Source organism: Scomber scombrus, chromosome 4, assembly GCF_963691925.1.
Source record: "Scomber scombrus chromosome 4, fScoSco1.1, whole genome shotgun sequence".
Taxonomy (NCBI): domain Eukaryota; kingdom Metazoa; phylum Chordata; class Actinopteri; order Scombriformes; family Scombridae; genus Scomber; species Scomber scombrus.
In genome coordinates this window covers 30,964,701-30,984,700 of record NC_084973.1, presented here as the reverse complement: position 1 = coordinate 30,984,700, position 20,000 = coordinate 30,964,701, and the positions used below count along the sequence as shown (strand labels likewise).

Below are 20,000 nucleotides of genomic sequence, written 5' to 3'. Positions count from 1 at the left end.
CCTCCCTTCCTTCCTTGACTCAATGACAGGAGGGTTAAAATATATTTAAATAAAGAAATTAAACGAAAACATCTTCCTCGATAAATGATGCATGTGTCACTAATCAACAAAACACACTGTCATTTGGTTTAACTTTTAATTATTTACCACTTACACATTAACACACTAATACTTTAACATTATAAAAGGGGTCATTTATCACAATTAGTAGTTTTTCTGACTTTTTTTTGGTCAATTCTGCTTTAAATGCAGCAACAATAGAGATAGATCAATGTCCTTATCCATAATTAAACTGGGAATGTTGCAAATATATAAAATGCATCTAATTATATTGCATCATGCACACCAATAAAACACTTTTACCAGTTAAAATCAGAAGTTGACCGGCTAATTATATCCACACATACACGTCCAAAGCAATGAACAGGAAGATAAACTGACATAGAAGTGTGTGGGTTGTCTAATAGATTAAACACAGCATGGCTATAACGCTCCTTAACTACACACTGATGCTATTTCTCACATGCAATATTAAAAATGATGTATGCACGTCATGTAACGGAGCATTACACCACACTTACACACTTCCTGCACCGCTGAGCTTCACAGTAAACACGAGTAATTAGAGCAGAGAGAAGCAGCCGAACTGTCAGGTGGAGAGAAAATACGTCATGGTGATAAATAATGTAATGATGATGTCAGTGTGTGAGGTTTGAGGTTTTACTGGGCAGGATGATGGGTTTTAAAAAGCTGTAATATAAAGTTTTAAAAAAGCTAGAAATCTGGTGCAACTGTCCAAGTAATCACTGAGAATTAGTGTTTAATCAAAGCTGCTCCGCCCGTCGTCTGCAGAGTGTAGCTTCCTTTAAAATGAGTCATAAAGTGACTGCTGGTTTTTGTTGCTACCAATCAAGAGCATGCATGATGAGTATTTTCTTCAGTGCTAATCAAATTAAAAAAAAAACAAATATATATGTACATAAGATAAGATAAGATATTCCTTTATTAGCCCACAATGGGGAAATTTGCATTGTCACAGCAGCAAAGTGGACAGTAATATAGAATATAAGAGCAGCAATAAGAAAAATAATAGAGAACAATAAATAATAAGTACAAAACAACTATAAGAACAATAATAGTAAGAAATATGTAGTAAAATGTTAGTTGTGACATTATTTACATTATTATTAGTAATATTAGTATTGAGTGGTAATATACCAGAGGTGATATTCTTATTGCACATATTAAAGTGAAATAAATATATATATATATATATATATATATGTATATTATATGAATATTGCACACAATTGAAAGTATTAGTGTTGTCCTTATACATGAAATACTAATATTGCAGAGGATTGGACATTAAAAGTGCAGTGTGTCATACACACATACATACAAATAATAATAGTAATAAAAATAAAGAATATAACAAAAAAAGACCAAAAACCTTCCTTCCTTCCTTCCTTCCTTCCTTCCTTCCTTCTTTCCTTACTTATTTCCTTCTTTCCTTCCTTCCTTCCTTCCTTCCTTCCTTCCATCTGTCCTTCCTTCACTCCTTCCTGCCATCTTTCCTTCATGTCTTCTTTTCTTTCCTTCCTTCCTTCCTTCCTTCCTTCCTTCCTTCCTTCCTTCCTTCCTTCCTTCCTTCCTTCCTTCCTTCCTTCCTACATCTGTCTTTCATTCCTTCTTTCCTTCCATCTGTCCTTTCTTTTTTGTATTTATTTCCTTCCTTCCTTCCTTCCTTCCTTCCTTCCTTCCTTCCTTCCTTCGTTCCTTCCATCTCGCATTCCTTCCTTCCTTCCTTCTTTCCTTCTTTCCTTCCATCTCTCCTTCCTGTCTTCTTTTCCTTCCTCTTTTATTAATATTTTGGGGAAGATGATTATGTTATGTTTTTTTTTCATCCTTTAAAAATATTTCTCAGTAAAGGAACGGGGGAGATAATTAGCATCAGAGGTGTGTGTGTATGTGTGTGTTAGTATTGTGTGTGTGTGTGTGTGTGTGTGTGTTAGTATTGTGTGTGTGTGTGTGTGTGTGTGTGTGTGTGTGTGTGTGTGTGTGTGTGTATTTTCAGAAGCTTATCTGATAAATTTTCTTCTTTCTCCGTGTGTGTGTGTGTTTTCTCTCTTTTTTCATGGTTTGTGTGTCTGCGTCCTTGTTTATCTGTATCTCCTGTTGTGTGTGTGTTTTTGTGTGTTTGTGTGTGTGTGTGTGTATTAGTGTCGGACGGTGAATACACTACCCCGGAGTTGGACTTTGCCGTCCTGCTGCTGTCGAACCATCAGCAGCCGCCGGTGTTTCAGGTTCTGGACCCGCTGCTGGAAGTCACCATGGGAGGACAGGCTGCCGTTGGTAAGGACGACACACACACACACACACACACACACACACACACACACACACACACACACACACACACACACACACACACACACACACACACACACACACACACACACACAATCACACACACCCACACAGAAAATACACACAGCGCTGTCACTCATTTCCAAGATCCTGGTGTTAAGAGCTCTGTGTGAAGTAATGACGTATGTGTGTGTGTGTGTGCGTGTGTGTGTGTGTGTGTGTGTGTGTGTGTGTAGGTGGTCAGCAGCTGGCGGTGAGCGATGCTGACACGGCTCCAGATGAGCTGGAGTTTGAACTGGTGGAGGCTCCTGTTCACGGAGAGCTGGTCAAAACTGACGGGAGCACACACATCAGCATGAGTAGCGGTAAGATAACACACACACACACTCTCACACACACACAATATTAACACACACACACACACACACACACACACACACACACACACACACACACACTCACACACACACACACTCACAGACTCTCTCCGTCCCCGCCAGGCGACATCTTCACCTTCAGCGACGTCACCCGTAACGTGCTTCTCTACCGACACGCCGGCCTCTCCAACCAGGACGACGCCATGACCTTCTCTGTCAGTGACGGCATCTCCATGGCAACCACGGCGGTGCAGGTGGCGGTGCTGGGCGTTGCCGGGGGCAACGGGCCTCAGCGAGATCCGGAGGCTACTCTGTCGCTGGAAGTAGGCGAGAAGAGCAGCAGCGTGATCAGACGCTCACACCTGGCCTACACTGTGAGTCTTTATAAATACACAACGTTCATTCAGTCTTTATACAACCTCTACTGTCTATGGCAGGGGGGTCAAACATGAGGCCCGTGGGCCAGAACCGGCCCACTGAGGGGTCCAATCTGGCACACTTTCCTCCTTCCTCCTTCCTCTGTTCTTTCCTTCCGTCTGTCCTTCCTTCCTTCCTCCCTTTCTTCCTTCCATCTTTCCTTTGTGTCTTATTTTCCTTCCTTCCTTCCTTCTTTCCTTTCCTCGGTCCTTCCTTCTTTACTTTCCTTCCTCCCTTCGATCTGTCCATCTTCCCTTTCTTCCATCTTTCCTTCCTGTCTTCTTTTACTTCCTTCATTCCTTCCTTCCATCTGTCCTTCCTTCCTTCCTTCCTTCCTTCCATCATTCCTTCCTTCCTTCCTTCCTTCCTTCCTTCCTTCCTTCCTTCCTTATACCTATACCTTCCTAAATTTGACCCTGAACACTATGCAAGCAGCTAAATCTAAAATTAATTTTAGCTTGGAGTTTTACACTTGGAAATACTTTTAACATTTATTTTAAAGGATGTTTTTAATCATAGCAACAACTTTTTAAAGTGCACATGCCCAAAGACTCATCTTATCCTCCATCTCTCATCCACTCTGGGTTTAATGGACATAATTCAGACTAGTTCTATAATGACTGTAACACATAACTATCACATTCGTTGTGTCTCTAACAGGACAACGCGTCCCCAGATGATCAGATCCAGATGCAGCTGGTCTCCGTGCCGATGTACGGCATCCTGACGAGGACTCAGCCTCAGCAGGAGCCGCAGGAGCTGAGGGAGTACTCCTCCTTCAGCATGGAGGACGTCAACAAGAACAGGATCAGGTAGAAAATATATTTTATATTTATAATATACAGTCAATACTCTTAGCTGAAGGTAGAGGTTTTACCTTTGGGTTGTCCTGTCGGGTCTAATTGACCCCGTCTGTTTTGACTGTTCCTTCTTTCCTCCCTTTCTTCCTTTCCTTCCTCCCTTCCTTCTTTCCTCCCCCGTACCTTCCTCCCTTCCTTCTTTCCTCTGTCCTTCTTTTCTTCCCACCTTACTCCCTTCCTTCTTTCCTCTGTCCTTCTTTTCTTCCTTCCTTCCTCCCTTCCTCTTTTTCTTTCTCCCTCCATCCCTCATTCCTTCTTTCATCCCTCCCTCCTACCTTCATTCCTTCCTTCTTTCCTCCGTCCTTCCTTCCTTCCTTTCCTTTCCTCCTTCCTTCTCTCCTCCCTTCCTTCATCCTTTCCTTCCATCTTCCTCCCTTCCTTCCTCATTTCCTTCCTTCTTCCTCCCTTCCTTCCTCTTTTCCTTTCTCCCTCCCTCCCTCCCTCCCTCATTCCTTCTTTCATCCTTCCCTCCTACCTTCATTCCTTCCTTATTTCCTCCGTCCTTCTTTCCTTCCCTCCTTCCTTCCCTCCCTCCCTCATTCCATCTTTCATCCTTCCCTCCTACCTTCATTCCTTCCTTTACTTCCTCCCTTCCTTCTTTCCTTCCCTCCTTCCTTCCCTCCCTCCCTCATTCCTTCTTTCCTTTCCTTCCTCCCTTCCTTCCTTCCTTTCCTCGCTCCTTCCCTTCCTTCCTTCCTTCCTTCCCTCCTCCCTTCCTTCCTTCCTTTCCTCCCTCCTTCCCTTCCTTCCTTCCTTCCTTCCCTCCTCCCTTCCTTCCTCCTTTCCTTCCTCCCTTCCTTCCTTCTTCCTCCCTTCCTTCCTTGACTCGAGGACAACAGGAGGTTTAAAGACACAATGTTGAGAAGCTTTATTAGACTTATCTTATAACTCTGTGGCTGCTTTTTAAGGTGTGTTTTTCTTCTTTTTCTCCTTCTTTTTGTTTATAAAGTGGCTGAGATTTCTTTCCGGGGAGAATATAAAAGTATTTTTGTCGTTTCGTCTCCACAGGCAACACTCTCTAAAAACCTGCCATGATGAGAAGAGTCTCAGTGTGGTCCTTGGTTTCAGTTTTAATTTCCCGTGATGGTTTTTAAACGCTACTTGAGAGGAATCAAAACTTGCAAATATATTCACCACAAAATAAATGGACTTTCAAAACCTCTTGTTTAGTTTCCAGATGATGTCATTGAGTCATTGTGTGACAAACGCAGGTTATACGAGGATCTATGAGAGAGAAATAGTTACTATATATAATAGATAGGTCTGTTATTATCTCCGTTATGATATCAAGTTTTATTTATAGAAACTATAAGTAATAAAAATATAAAGTAGGTTTTCAGGCACCTGGGTTTCACCTTCCTTCCTTCCTTCCTTCCTTCCTTCCTTCCTTCCTTCCTTCCTTCCTTCCTTCCTTCCTTTGTTCCCTTCCTCCTTACTTCCATATTTCCTTCCTGTGTTCCTTTCCTTCCATCTTTCCATCTTTCCTTGCTCCCTTCCTTCCATCTGTCTTTTCCTTCCTTCCTTCCTTCCATCCTTCCTTCCTTCTTTCCTTCCTTCCTTCCACCTTTCCTTCCTGTCTTTTCATCCATTCCTTCCTTCCCTCCTTCCTTCCCTCTGTCCTTCTTCCTTCCTTCTTTCCTTCCTTCTGTCCATCCATCCTTCCTTCCTTCCTTCATTCCTTCTTTCCTTCCTTCCATCTGTCCTTCCTTCCTTCCTTACATCCTTTCTTCCTTCGTCCAACTTTCCTTCCTGTCTTCTTTTACTTCCATCTTTCCTTCCTCCCTGCCTGCCTTCCTTCCTTCCTTCCTTCTTTCATTCCTTCCTTCCTGTCTTTTCCTTCCCTCTGTCCTTCGTCCCATCCTTTCCTCTGTCTCTCCTTCCTTCTTAGTTTTTCAAATAGAGAAATACTCATAGTTTTGTTAACAGCTCTGCTATGATATCAACTTTTATTAATTAATAGAATCCAAAAGTAATAAAAATCAAACCACTTTTTAAGGCACTTCTGTTTCACTTTGACCTGCATGATTATTTAATTCATCTGACATGTTTTTTTTAAAAAGAGACTGAAGAGTGTTTCCCGTCATGGAGGAGTGTGAAATCCTTCAACTAAAGTTAAAACATGAACGCCTCTCAGACCGCAGTGAAGAAGGTAGTTATATGATGTCAGAGAGCTCAGGTACCGACAGCAGCAGCAGCAGCGTTGAGCCTTTTATTAAAGACGACGCTGTTCTAGGAAAGGAAGAGTCTGGTGTCGCTTCCACTCTGAGAGGAGATGAAAGCGCTTCGAGGGTTCTTCATCCTGCACTCAGAGTCTTCATCAATTTATATGATTGTAGCTTCAGTCAGCGGGGATCATTATACCCTCATCGTCTCTCAGCAGAGTAATAGCTCTCCTTCTTTCCTTCTTTCCTTCCTTCCTTCTTTCCTTCTTTCCTTCCTTCCAACCTTCCTTCATTTTTTCCCCTCAGCATCTCTCAGCTCTCTAACACATTTGGTTCTCCGTCAGTCTAATGAAGGGATGTCAAACATGAGGCTCGTGGGCCTGTCTTCTTTTCCTTCCTTAATTCCTTCCTTCCTTCCTTCCTTCCTTCCTTCCTTCTTTCCTTCCTTCCTTCCTTGTTCCTTTTTCCTTCCTTCTGTCCTTCCATCTTTCTTCCATGTCTTCTTTTCTTTCCTTTTCTCCTTCTTTCCTTCCTCCCTTCCTTCCTTCCTTCCTTCCTTCCTCGTTCCTTTTTCCTTCCTTCTGTCCTTCCATCTTTCTTCCATGTCTTCTTTTCTTTCCTTTTCTCCTTCTTTCCTTCCTCCCTTCCTCGTTCCTTTTTCCTTCCTTCCCTCTTTTCTTCCATCCTTCCCACTTTTCTTCCCTTCTTCTTCTATCCTTCCTTTGCTGTCTTTTCCTTCCTTCTGTCCTTCGGTCCGTCCTTCCTTCCTAACTTCTTTTCTTCCTTCCTTCCTTCCTTCCCTCCTTTCTTCCATATTCATTCCTGTCTTCTTTTTCCTCCATTTGTCCTTCCTTCCTTCCTTCTGACCTTCCTTTGTTTTGTCCTTCCTTCATTCCTTCTTTTCTTCCTTCCTTCTTTCCTTCCTTTTGTCCTTCCTTCCTTATTTCCTTCCATCTGTCATTCCTTACTTTTGTCCCTCCTTCCTCCCTTCTGTCCTTCCTTCCTTCCTTCCTTCTTTGCATCATCCTTCTATCCTTCCTTCCTTGCATCTGTCCTTCCTTCCTTCCTTCCTTCCTTCCTTCTTTGCATCAGTCCTTCCTTCCTTCCTTCCTTTCCTTGCATCTGTCCTTCCTTCCTTCTTTCCTTCCTTCATCTCTTGAGACGATGAGAGTTCTACAAATATCATCAAACCCCCAAAACAACCGAATTAGAAGGAAATAACTCTGCAGCCTTTAATGACTCAGCCTGGTGACATAAGCAGCGCTCATTAGCATCACTCTCATATTACCTGTGTGTGTGTGTGTGTGTGTGTGTGTGTGTGTGTGTGTGTGTGTGTGTGTGTGTGTGTGTGTGTGTGTGTGTGTGCGTGCGTGTGCCTGTGTGTGTGTGTGTGTGCATGTGTGTGTGTGCGTGTGTGTGTAGTATAAATATTCACACGCTAACTGCTCTTCATTTCCATAACGCAGACCCTGATTAGCTTCAGCTGGACCGTCTCCGGCGGCAACGCATTAGACTTGTCTCCGTGGCGATAGTTTGTGTTGTTTGTGGCTCATCAGAACGAGAGGAGAGGATTGTTTTATGAGAATTAAATGGGATTAAAGAAGATTACAGTTCAGTTTTATTATTAGTGCTTTCAGAGGTTTGACTCTGTAGTGGGAGGGCTTCCTTAAAACTATCAATCCTTCCTTCCTTCCTTCCTTCCTTTATTCCTTCCTTTCCTCTTTTCTTCCTTCTTTCTTTCTTTCCTTCCTTCCTTCATTCCTTCCTTCCCTCTTTTCTTCCTTCTTTCTTTCCTTCCTTCTTTCTTTCTTTCTTTCTTTCTTTCTTTCTTTCCTTCTTTCCTTCCTTCCTTCATTCCTTCCTTCCTTCCTTCTTTGCTTCCTTGCTTCCTTCCTTTTTCTTCTTTGCTTTCTTCCTCCCTTATTTACTTACTTCTTTCCTTCCTTCCTTCTTTCTTTCTTTCTTTCTTTCTTTCTTTCCTTCCTTCCTTCCTTCCTTCATTCTTTCCTTCCTTCCTTCCTTACTTACTTCTTCCCTTCCTTGCTTCCTTCGTTCCTTCCGTCCTTCATTATTTCCTTCTTTCCTTCCTTCCTTCCTTTCTAACTTAGTTCTTTCCTTCCTTACTTACTTCTTTCCTTCATTGCTTCCTTACTTCTTTCCTTCCTTGCTTCCTTCCTTCCTTCCGTCCTTCATTATTTATTTATTTCCTTCCTTCCTTCCTTCCTTTCTTACTTACTTCTTTCCTTCCTTTTTTCCTTCTTTCTTTCCTTCCTTCCTTCCTTCCTTCCTTCCTTCCTTCCTTCCTTCCGTCCTTCCTTCCTTCATTCCCTCTTTCCTCCCTTCCTTCCTCTCTTCCTTCCTTCCTTCCTTCCTTCCCTCCTTCCTTACTTACTTCTTTCCTTCTTTCCTTCCTTCCTTCCTTCCTTCCTTCCTTCCGTCCTTCCTTCCTTCATTCCCTCTTTCCTCCCTTCCTTCCTCTCTTCCTTCCTTCCTTCCTTCCCTCCTTCCTTACTTAGTTCTTTCCTTCCCTCCTTCCTTCCTTCCATACAACAGACGTTTATGTATTCATTCAAATTAAATTATTATATTTAATTAAATAGTTATTCATATTCACTTCTTACATTTATAGATGGCAGAAACACTCTAAACTAACTCCTCCTCCCGTCTCCAGGTACATCACCTCCTTAGAGACGGGCAGCCAGCCGGTGACGGACATCTTCCACTTTGTTGTTTACGACGGCGACAACAATCGCCTTGACAACCAGATGTGCACCATCACCATCACCTCAACGCCAAGACAGCCGCCGGCGGTCACCGTCCGCAGCGGCATCAAGGTAGTTACACACATAACAACTACACATCTATAGGCAAATATTTGGATATTATACTTCATATTTTTACTTTTTTTGTGTCCATGTGGTTTAGTTTAAATTTAAAGGGGTTAAAATGTGGAAATAAACGTATTAATGACTTGCACACATTCTTTTTTTGTGGACCCAGCATCAAATTTCTGCTTTTAATCCATTTTGAGAGAATATATTAGAGGATTATGGCAAAAACGTCTAAGTGGTGTAACCATAAAAACTTTGTACCAAATAATTCAACTTGCTTAAAAACAGTAAATGTTCAATAAAACACCATATCAACTAGTTTGGCATGATCTTACATTATAACTTTTATATTAAATAAAGGTAATGGAATACAATTGTTCTAAATATTACATTTAATCTGGTAACCATGGAGATCAGGAAACATTTACATTGTTTAAATGAAGTCATTATTAGTATAAGTCCACTTAAATATTTATCATTCTTTTGTGGTTACACCATTTGACATTTTCAGGAGCATTCAGTCTTACTTTTGGTTAAAAAATGGTGCAAATGTCATTTCAAATGATATAAAACCAACAAAAATACTAAATGTACATTTGAACAAACCTGATGCTGCTTTTAAAACTATTTAAAAGATATTTTTGAATTGCTCATCTTGCCAACTCTTAGAGTCACTGAGCAACTTATGTTTTAAAATGAACATTAGCAAAGTGCACACAGTTATTTATCCTCCATTACTCTGCCGGAAATCCTTAAATAGCAGCTGCGATATTCAGAAAAGATCATTAAAACAAAGTCGGACTCATATAACAGAAACATAATCAGTCATGAAACAAGCACTCATTTATTTTCCCCCCCAAAAAAATCATCATTAAGAAGAAGAATGCAACACTGCAGCACTAATGAAGAAGAGCTTCTCTCCAGCTGCGGAGCGCACCAGGTGGAGGAGGAGGAGGAAACGTTGATGTCAGACTTAATGAAAGTTACACTGGTTCTCACTTTAGAGGCTCCTACTGGGACGAAGCCCGTATTAAGCACCGCAGAACCCAGAACCGCCCTTCTTGAAAGATATAAAAGAGAAATCTCAAAGGTGTCTCTTTTCAAATCTCTCCTTTAGTTTGCTGCGAGGCTTTTTATCCTCAGTTGTACACATCGAATGAGGAAGAAAGCAATTCCTTTTTTTTGGTATTTGTCTGAAAAATACAGCTCAAAGTGGGATTTGTTCTTACACTTGTCAAGCGTTTGATGTTTTTTTGGTGGGAAATTAAAAAAGTATCTCTTAGGATTTAATATAAGAAAGTCTCTAATTTAATTTGTTTCATTGTTACAGTACAGCAAAGTTATTTATATATAATAAAAACCCAGATTAAGATCATCAGCACAGACATCTTACATTTCAGATATACTGTTACTTTAATTTTAACCAGGCGGGGAGTTCTGGTCCTCTGAAATGAGGCCAACGCGGAAGTAACTTAAAACTGTATTCTATCAAAAGGCCACCAGGGGGCGACCGTTTTGGTGTCAAAAGGACTTCCGTCTCTATACAAGTCAATGGAGAATTCACCAACTTCTCACTTGATTTCTAACCTCAGTAAACGTTTTCAAAATGTGTTTATGGTCTCAATCGCTAGTTCAAAGCCTTCTTCAATGCAGTATGATGTTCATTTTGGCCTCCCTGATGTTATATGTGACGATAAAGCAGGGTATGCATTAGGGCGTGGCTACGTCGTGATTGACAGGTTGATTGGTTCACAGGTTCAGGAGGGCGCCTCTTGCCCCTCCTGATGCCCATATAAGTAGAATCCGTGTTTTTATTTTTCCCAGCATGCACCGGAAATTTTCAAGATGGCGCTGCTCAGATCCGATACTATTGGCCTCCGAGCAGCAGTCCACAAACCAATGGGTGACGTCACGGATGTTACGTCCATTTCTTATATACAGTCTATGATTTTAACCATGCAATATTGTTTTTTTCACTTTAAAATCTTTGCAAAATCAATATAACGATATTACTATTGTACATAATGTTACAATTATTTTATTTCCACTTGTTCTTATTGCTTGTTTACTTATTATTTTTTGTTCTTTTTACTTTTTATTGATGCTCTTTCTATTTTTGTTGCTGTAACGCTGTTAATTTCCCCATCATGGGATTAATAAAGGAGTATCTTATTATATCTTATCTTAAAATCAGTCTATTGACCTTTTAACTATTCAAGTAGAAGTTTCTGAATAAAAGTTTTTTTATTATCTTCGGTTTTTAACGTCAGAGAATTCGACTCAGAAAAAGTCTGAACAGTAAAATGAGCTATTATTTGTGTCTAAACTAGATTTTCTAATAGTTCTGAACATTTATTCTCACTCAGATTCCTGCAGCTGCTTAATGATACATCCAGTGTTGATGGCACACATGAATGTTTACTATCTACCAGCCAGATTTCCAGAAGCTTTAAAATGCTGACATGTTTTGGCCTTCTTCTGAAGGACTAGTCGGTCCTCTGGGTTTCCCTCTGGCAAAAACCCCAGGACTGATTAAACCCTGTTTAGCTGGATATGTTAAGTTCAATGACTTTCAGGACTTTCCAAACTCCACATACTTTACATTCTGTCGCCTTTCTTTGACGTCCATGTTTAGGTCCAGGAAGGCGGTCGCGTGCAGCTGACTACCAATCACATCATTGTGTCGGACCTGGACACGCCCAGTAAGGACCTGCTGGTGTGGCTCGTCAGCCCTCCGAAGTACGGCTTCATCGAAAACACTAAAAAAGGTGAGATTTTTGTGCTTATGTCAGTTTAAGACCTTCAGAAAAATGGTGACGTGATGACTTAATGCGAGTTACATGAGCTCAGAGTATGAATATATAAGGGTCAATGATGTTTTTTATGTCCATGTGGTTTAGTCAAATTTAAAAGGGGTTAAAATGTGAAAATAAACGTATGAATAACTTGCACACATTCTTTTTTTGTGGACCCAGCATCACATTTCTGCTTTTAATCCATTTTGAGAGAATATATTAGAGGATTATGGTAAAAATGTCTAAGTGGTGTAACCATAAAAACTTTGTACCAAATAATTCAACTTGCTTAAAAACAGTAAATTCTCAATAAAACACCATATCAACTAGTTTGGCATGATCTTACATTATAACTTTTTATATTAAATAAAAGTAATGGAATACAATTGTTCTAAATATTACATTTAATCTGGTAACCATGGAGATCAGGAAACATTTACATTGTTTTAAATGAAGTCATTATTAGTATAAGTCCACTTAAATACACTGTAGGTGATAAAATATCTAATATGTATCATTCTTTTTTGGTTACACCATTTGACATTTTCAGGAGCATTCAGTCTTACTTTTGGTAAAAAAATGGTGCAAATGTCATTTCAAATGATATAAAACCAACAAAAACCTGATGCTGCTTTTAAAACTATTTTTAACATATTTTTGAATTGCTCATCTTGCCAACCCTTATTCATCACTGACCCATGTAGATGTGACACAGCGCTACATGTGTGTTTGTGTGTTTGTGTGTAAAATGACACACCTGCGTCACTCAGAGTAATTCTCACATTTCTATTTGTGTCACACTCGTACACTCACGACGCCGGTTGAATTCCCTTCAGTGCCGCTGCCATCTGTCACAGCTTGATTATGTTGTGGATTAGCGCTGCCAGATAGCCGGCTACAGATGGAGTCATTGTTAACGCCCCAGTTCTGACTGCACGCTTTCTGCAGCCGCTTTCTGCAGAACCGTGCAGAAACACATATATCACTGCAAAAAACAAGGAGAGTGAAATCAAAATGCAAAGACTTGGATACAGAGAGAAACACACAGAGTACAAACATCACTACAGTTAACAATTAGAGAGGAGAAAGAGAATATGTAGCCTATTAACCCTCCTGTTGTCCTCGAGTCAAGGAAGGAAGGAAAGATGGAAGGAAGGAAGGAAGGAAGGAAGGGAGGAAGGAAGAAAGAAAGACGTAAGAAAAGGAGTCTTTCTTCCCCCTTTCTTCCTTCCTTCTGTCCTTCCTTCCTCCCTCATTCTCTCTTTCTTTTCCTCCCCCTACCTTCCTCCCTTCCTTCTTTCCTCTGCCCTTCTTTCCTTCCTTTCTCCCTCTTTTCCTTTCTCCCTCACTCCTTCCTTATTTCCTCCCTCCCTCCTACCTTCCTTCCTTCCTTCTTTCCTCCATCCTTCCTTCCTTCCTTTCCTTCCTCTCTTCCTTCTTTCCTTTCCTCCATCCCCCTTTTCTTTCTTCCTTCTGTCCTTCCTTCCTCCCTCCCTCCCTCTTTCTTTCCTCCCCCTACCTTCCTCCCTTCCTTCTTTCCTCCCTCCTTTCCTTCCTTCTTCCTCCCTCCCTCCTTTCCTTCCTTCTTCCTTCCTTCCCTCCTTTCTCCTTTCCATCCTTCCTTCCTTGATTCGAAGACAACAGGAGGGTTAAAAGGTCTAACACAGAATTGGGTAATCATTACTACTTTTCTGCTTTATAAACAGTCTGTTTGCATGTTTGCAGAACATAAAATCACATTAAAACCACTGAATCAACTGTTAGCTGCATATCAGCAACATTTTTTCTTAGCTTCAACTACTAAGCAACAGCAGAAAACGACCAAATTGACCAACCAGCACTTTTCTTTTTTTTTATCCTCCATTATTTACATCCAAGAAGAAGTTATCAGCAGATGTAATAAAAGGATAAATGCAGAGTATTGTCTGCTGCTGTAAGATAAGCAGCTGGCTCCGGTCCTCCTCTCTCGTCCTCTCGTCCTCACGTCCCAGCTGACTGTCCTTGTGATGGGCTGCCGGAGCCGAGGGACGGTCATTGGTATTCAGCAGCGGGGAGACGGAGAGCGGGCGTGAGGTGACAGGATTGCTGCCGTCACCGGGGGCAACCAGTGTCACCCTCAATGTGTCGGCTGTTTTTTTTACATTAATACTCAACAACATGCACACAGAGGCCAAGAGGAACAGGGTGTTTTTTTCTTTTTCGTGTCGAAGGAATTCACCCACGTGTTCATGTCGCACATTTACATGATTTCATTACAATTATTCAAACATGCACGGGGGAAAAGATGCAGAATAGCGTTCACACCTACACACAGCACATATGCTGCATTTAAATGCAAAGCAGCGTCTATCATAACATCGTGCATTTACATTTGTATAGTCAGCACAGAAGCAAGGCGCACAATGTACACAGCAAGGCATTTAACACATTCTCTAACATGCATTTAATTTGTTTTTATTTACACACATATATAATAGTGTTTATTTACTTTTTAAAGAAGAAATTGGTGTTGAGGTTCACCTGAGGATGAACACTTTCCATTTTAGACACTGTGTGAGCTTCAAGCCTGGAAGTACAAATTTGTTTCATAAGATGTCTTTAACCTTCGTGTCGTCCTAACCCTAACCCTCCCTTCCTTCTTTCCTCTGTCCTTCTTTCCTTCCTTCCTCTCTTCCTTCTGTCTGTCCTTACCTCCCTCCCTCCTTCTCTTTCTTTCCTCCCTTCCTTCCTTCCTCCCTCCCTCCTTCTTTCCTTCCCTCCCTCCTTATCTCTTTCTTTCCACCCCATACCTTCCTCCCTTCCATCCTTCCCTCCTCCCTCCCTCCTTTCTTTCCTTCCTCTTTTCCTTTCTCCCTCCCTCCCTCCTTCCATCTTTCCTCCCTCCCTCCTACCTTCCTTCCTTCCTTCTTTCCTTTCCTCCCTTCCTTCCTTCCTTCCTTCCTTCTTCCTCCTTTCCTTCCTCCCTTCCTTCCTCCCTTTCTTCCTTCCTTCTTCCCTTCCTCCCTTCCTTCCTTGACTCGAGGACAACAGGAGGGTTAATATAAGTGGACAATAGTAATTCTGCCATATAGGGAATACTAATTTTAATCATGATTAACTTTACATTTTTAGCCCCTTAATGGCTTTAAGAGGAGCAATCTTTCTCAGTTGTTTGTCTCATGCATCAGTTTAGTTGGATAAAGTAGCAAAAATGCACAAAAATAACACAATATACTCAATTTATGATTCCTGCAGACTTTATTGACTTTATTTTACTGCATTTGGTTATTCTGCAGGTGTATTTATATATAAAAAACTGATTATAACCATAGACTGTATATAAAATGGACGTAACATCCGTGACGCCACCCATTGGTTTGTGGACTGCTGCTTGGAAGCGAATAGTTTCGGATCTGGGCAGCGCCATCTTGAAAATTTCCGGTGCATGCTGGGTAAATTTCCCCAAGGGGATCAATAAAGTTTACAGCTATCTATCTAAAATAAAAACACAGATTGTTACTTATATGGGCATCAGGAGGAGCATGAGGCGCCCTCCTGAACCTGTGAACCAATCAACCTGTCAATCACGGATGTAGCCACGCCCTAATGCATACCCTGCTTTATCGTCACATATAAATCAGGGAGGCCAAAATGTCCCAAATGAACATCATACTGCATTGAAGAAGGCTTTAAACTAGCGATTGAGACCATAAACATATTTTGAAAACGTTTACTGAGGTTAATAAATCAAGTGAGAAGTTGGTGAATTCTCCATTGACTTGTATAGAGACGGAAGTCCTTTTGACACCAAAACGGTCGCCCCCTGGTGGCCTTTTGATAGAATGCAGTTTTAAGTTACTTCCGCGTTGGCATCATTTCAGAGGGACCGAACTCCCCGCCTGATTATAACACAGTCTTTAAGATATTCAGCACATAGGTTTTCAACATATTCTGGTAAACATCTTTAAAGTTAAGTGTCTCACCTGTAATATTAAGTCTAAAATGAGATTATTACACATATTTTCTTTGTTTTGAAATAACATATTCACCACAGCTGTGCTTCACGGACTCCGAACAATTCATTTCCTGGTGTCCTTTTTCTCACTCTGCCCACACACACACACACACACACACACACACACACACACCACACACACACACACACACACACACACACACACACACACATATATGGCTTCAGAAATCTCATTAGTTTTGTTCAGTCAGATAGACAGAGATGTCAGCGGTGTTGCTTCTACTTTATGGTCTTGAAATCTGCAGATAGCATGTTAGAGATGAAAAACAAGAGACATAATTTAGCATCATTTCTCTCCGCTGTGTGGCTGCAGGTGATTTCCCGCTTGATTATGATTCTGTGAAGGTTCCCGCTTTCAGATAAGACACTCCTCCTCCTCTCCCCCCCCTCTTCACCTTTATAAGAGTCAGATGATGGAGATGTGATGTGATTTACTTTTGTGCCTTGTGACACACACACACACACACACAAACACACACACACACACACACACACACACACACACACACACACACATTTGTACGCAGCTATTCCCCCGCGGAGCCCTGACTCAGCTCTCCGTGGACTCATCCATCTTCTCTGACGATGGCACTTTGTCTCCAAAAAAAAAAAACAGTCACAGATTTCAAGGTTGATTTTTTTTTTGCACGTTGGCTTCGACGTCTCGACGTCGAGTGGCAGTTCATGTGTCTTGTCTAACTTGAAGAGAGAGAGAGAGAGAGAAAATACAGAGAGAGAGAGAGAGCTGTTAAAGAAGTCTCTCCATGCATCTTTCAGACAGTTGTGACTAAAGTGAAACATGAACGTCGGCGAGAGGGGAGGAAATAAACACATTTTGTCGTCTTCAGCTGTCGGATGATATAAGCGATGGACTGAATGGTCACATGAGAGGCATTGTTTCAGAGTTCACTGTTATAGATATGCTGAATGTTGTATTGCTGCTATTGTGATGTGAAGTCACAGCTGGAAGTATGAATGAACTGATGCTAGACAGGAAGTAGTAGTAGTAGTAGTAGTAGTAGTAGTAGAAGAAGAAGAAGAAGTAGTAGTAGTAGTAATAGTAGTAGAAGAAGAAGAAGTAGTAGTAGTAGTTAATAAGATAGAAGAAGTAGTGGTAGTAGTAGTAGTAATAGTAAGTAGAAAGAAGTAGAGGTAGTAGTAATAGTAGTAGAAGAAGAAGAAGTAGTAGTAGTAGTAGTAGAAGAAGAAGAAGTAGTAGTAGTAGTAATAGTAGTAGAAGAAGAAGAAGAAGTAGTAGTAGTAATAGTAGTAGTAGTAGAAGGAAGAAGTAGTAGTAGTAGTAGTAATAGTAGTAGAAGAAGTAGTGGTAGTAGTAATAGTAGTAGAAGAAGAAGAAGTAGTAGTAGTAGTAGTAGTAATAGTAGTAGAAGAAGAAGAAGTAGTAGTAGTAGTAATAGTAGTAGAAGAAGTAGTGGTAGTAGTAATAGTAGTAGAAGAAGAGAAGTAGTAGTAGTAGTAATAGTAGTAGAAGAAGAAGAAGTAGTAGTAGTAGTAATAGTAGTAGAAGAAGAAGAAGAAGTAGTAGTAGTAATAGTAGTAGTAGTAGAAGAAGTAGTGGTAGTAGTAATAGTAGTAGAGAAGTAGTGGTAGTAGTAATAGTAGTAGAAGAAGAAGAAGTAGTAGTAGTAGTAATAGTAGTAGAAGAAGAAGAAGTAGTAGTAGTAGTTATAGTAGTAGAAGAAGTAGTGGTAGTAGTAATAGTAGTAGAAGAAAGAAGAAGTAGTAGTAGTAGTAATAGTAGTAGAAGAAGAAGAAGTAGTAGTAGTAGTAATAGTAGTAGAGAAGAAGAAGTAGTAGTAGTAGTAATAGTAGTAGAAGAAGAGTAGTAGTAGTAGTACTAATAGTAGTTAGTAGTAGTAGTAGTAATAGTAGTAGAAGAAGAAGAAGAAGTAGTAGTAGTAATAGTAGTAGTAGTAGTAGTAGTAATAGTAGTAGTATTACTAATAGTAGTAGTACTAATAGTAGTACTAGTATCTAAATATAATAGTAATATCTTAAAGGCATTCTTATCCTCTTATTGTTGCTTCTTATTTTCAGCTTGGTTTCTTTAGAAATGTTTTAATTCACTCTCTAAAGTCTCCTTTGGTTTCCTTGAAAGCTGTGTTCTTTCTTAAATTAAATATATATTAATATATAAAATAAAACGTTTAATCTTTAATCTCTAATCCACCAGGAGGCTCAGTAGGCGGCTCGCGGGTCATCACCCCGGACGTCCTTTCTCCGTGGAGGACCTGACGTCCGATCACATCTTCTACGTGCAGGAACAGAAAGCTGAGGAGCAAGTGGACGTCTTCAGCTTCATACATCAGCGACGGACACAGTCAGACGGAGGCTTTCAACGTGGAGATAGACATTCAGGTGATCCAGGCTCAACTTTAAACCTTAAATCTCTTTTTTATAAAGTAGTTTGAAGTAGTTTAACTTTTGTGTCGTCCTGCGGGTCAAACTGACCCAATCTGTTTTAAATGTTCCTTCTTTCCTCCCTCCTTCCTTCCGTCTATTCTTCCTTCCTCCTTTCCTCCCTTCTTCATCCCTTCCAGTCTTCCTTCCTTCCTTCCTTCTCCGACCATCCTTCCTTCTTCCTCCCTTCCTTCCTCCTTTCCTTTCCTCCTTCCTTCCTTCTTCCTCCCTTCCTTCCTTCCTCCCTCCTTCCTTTCCTTTCCTTCTTCCTTCCTCCCTTCCTTCCTCCTTTCCTTCCTTCCTCCCTCCCTCCCTCCTTCCTTTCCTCCTTCCTTCCTTCCTCCCTTCCTTTCCTCCTTTTTTTTCCTTCTTCCTCTTTTCCCTCCTTCTTCCTTTCCTGCTTCCCTTCCTTCTTCCTCCCTTCCTTTCCTCTTTCCCTTCCTCCTTTCCTTCCTTCCTCCTTTCCTTCCATCTTCCTTCTTTCCATCCTCCTTACCTTCCTTCTTCCTCCCTTTCTTCCTCCCTTCCTTCTTCCTCCCTTCCTCCCTTCCCTCCTTCTTCCTCCCTTCCTCCCTCCTTTCTTTCCTTCCTTCCTCCCTTCCTTTCTCCTTTTTTTCCTTCTTCCTCTCTTCCCTCCTTCTCCTTCCTCTCTTCCTTTCCTCCTTTCCTTCCTTCTTCCTTCCTTCCTTTCCTCATTTTTTTCCCTTCTTCCTCTCTTCCCTCCTTCTTCCTTTCCTGCTTTCCCTTCCTTCTTCCTCCCTTCCTTTCCTCCTTCCCTTCCTCCTTTCCTTCCTTCCTCCTTTCCTTCCATCTTCCTTCTTTCTTCCTCCTTTCCTTCCTTCTTCCTCCCTTCCTCCTTTCCTTCCTTCCTCCTTTCCTTCCTTCTTCCTCCCTTCCTTCCTCCCTTCCTTCAACAGGAGGGTTTCAGTGGTTGGATATTGTATTTTTCTAGCAGCTCTGTTTGAAGTACTTTGCTTGAAAAGTCTTTGAATGTTTAGTTTTTTGCAGATACAAGCAGGTGGACACAATAACATGAACACTACAGCAGGATAACTATTTCTGAAGCTTATTAAGTTTAACATTCATCAGACAGGTGTTAATATGAAGTGATGTGGTTGCTCTTGTTCTACTATTAATGTCACTTTGTACAAATTGTTTTATTGAATCTTTTTTTTATTGCCTCCAGGAGGGTGAAGTTATGCCTGTCTGGTTTAAATCTGATTTCTCTACATTTATACCCCGAGAGGAATAAACTCATTTATTCTCGGTCATCTAAAGACCTTTGTTGAAAGTTTTGCTGCTCTAATTCAAATGTCTCTTTATTGTTGGAGAGTGTATGCAACTTTTAAAATGATTTCACCACCATTAACCCTTCACATATTGTTCATATTCTGACTCATAATTAAGTCCCTACATCAATTTACATTCATAAATTCTCCATCAGTCATTAATAAATGTTTGATTTATCCTTTATAATAACTATTTTATGCTCCAGTAGAACATTATATACAATATGATTGAATACAACAACATGTTTTAATGCATTGTTTGTATACTGTGGTCACATTTAGGAAAAGTCTGGCTAAAAGAAATGTATTAAGGTGTTTTTATAGCTCTGACATGTAAAAAAAAATGGGTAAAATTTGATTCTAAACAGTATGTAAGGGTTAAAAACTTGAATCTCGTTGCGTGACGGTTAAAATTACAGTTTACAGATTATTTCAGATTATTAGTGGATCGTTGTAACTCAAG

General features: G+C 40.7%; 1 protein-coding gene across 1 annotated transcript in view; it reads left to right on the top strand.

The window, feature by feature from the left end:
- The window catches only part of fras1 (Fraser extracellular matrix complex subunit 1), a 98,124-nt gene that overhangs the window by 27,563 nt on the left and 50,561 nt on the right, over positions 1-20,000 (top strand). The window contains 10 exon segments of the mRNA XM_062417931.1: positions 2,224-2,355; positions 2,607-2,735; positions 2,871-3,121; positions 3,825-3,976; positions 8,858-9,020; positions 11,653-11,785; positions 18,025-18,057; positions 18,060-18,148; positions 18,150-18,206; positions 19,435-19,438. Coding sequence (XP_062273915.1) covers positions 2,224-2,355; positions 2,607-2,735; positions 2,871-3,121; positions 3,825-3,976; positions 8,858-9,020; positions 11,653-11,785; positions 18,025-18,057; positions 18,060-18,148; positions 18,150-18,206; positions 19,435-19,438 — 1,143 coding nt within the window.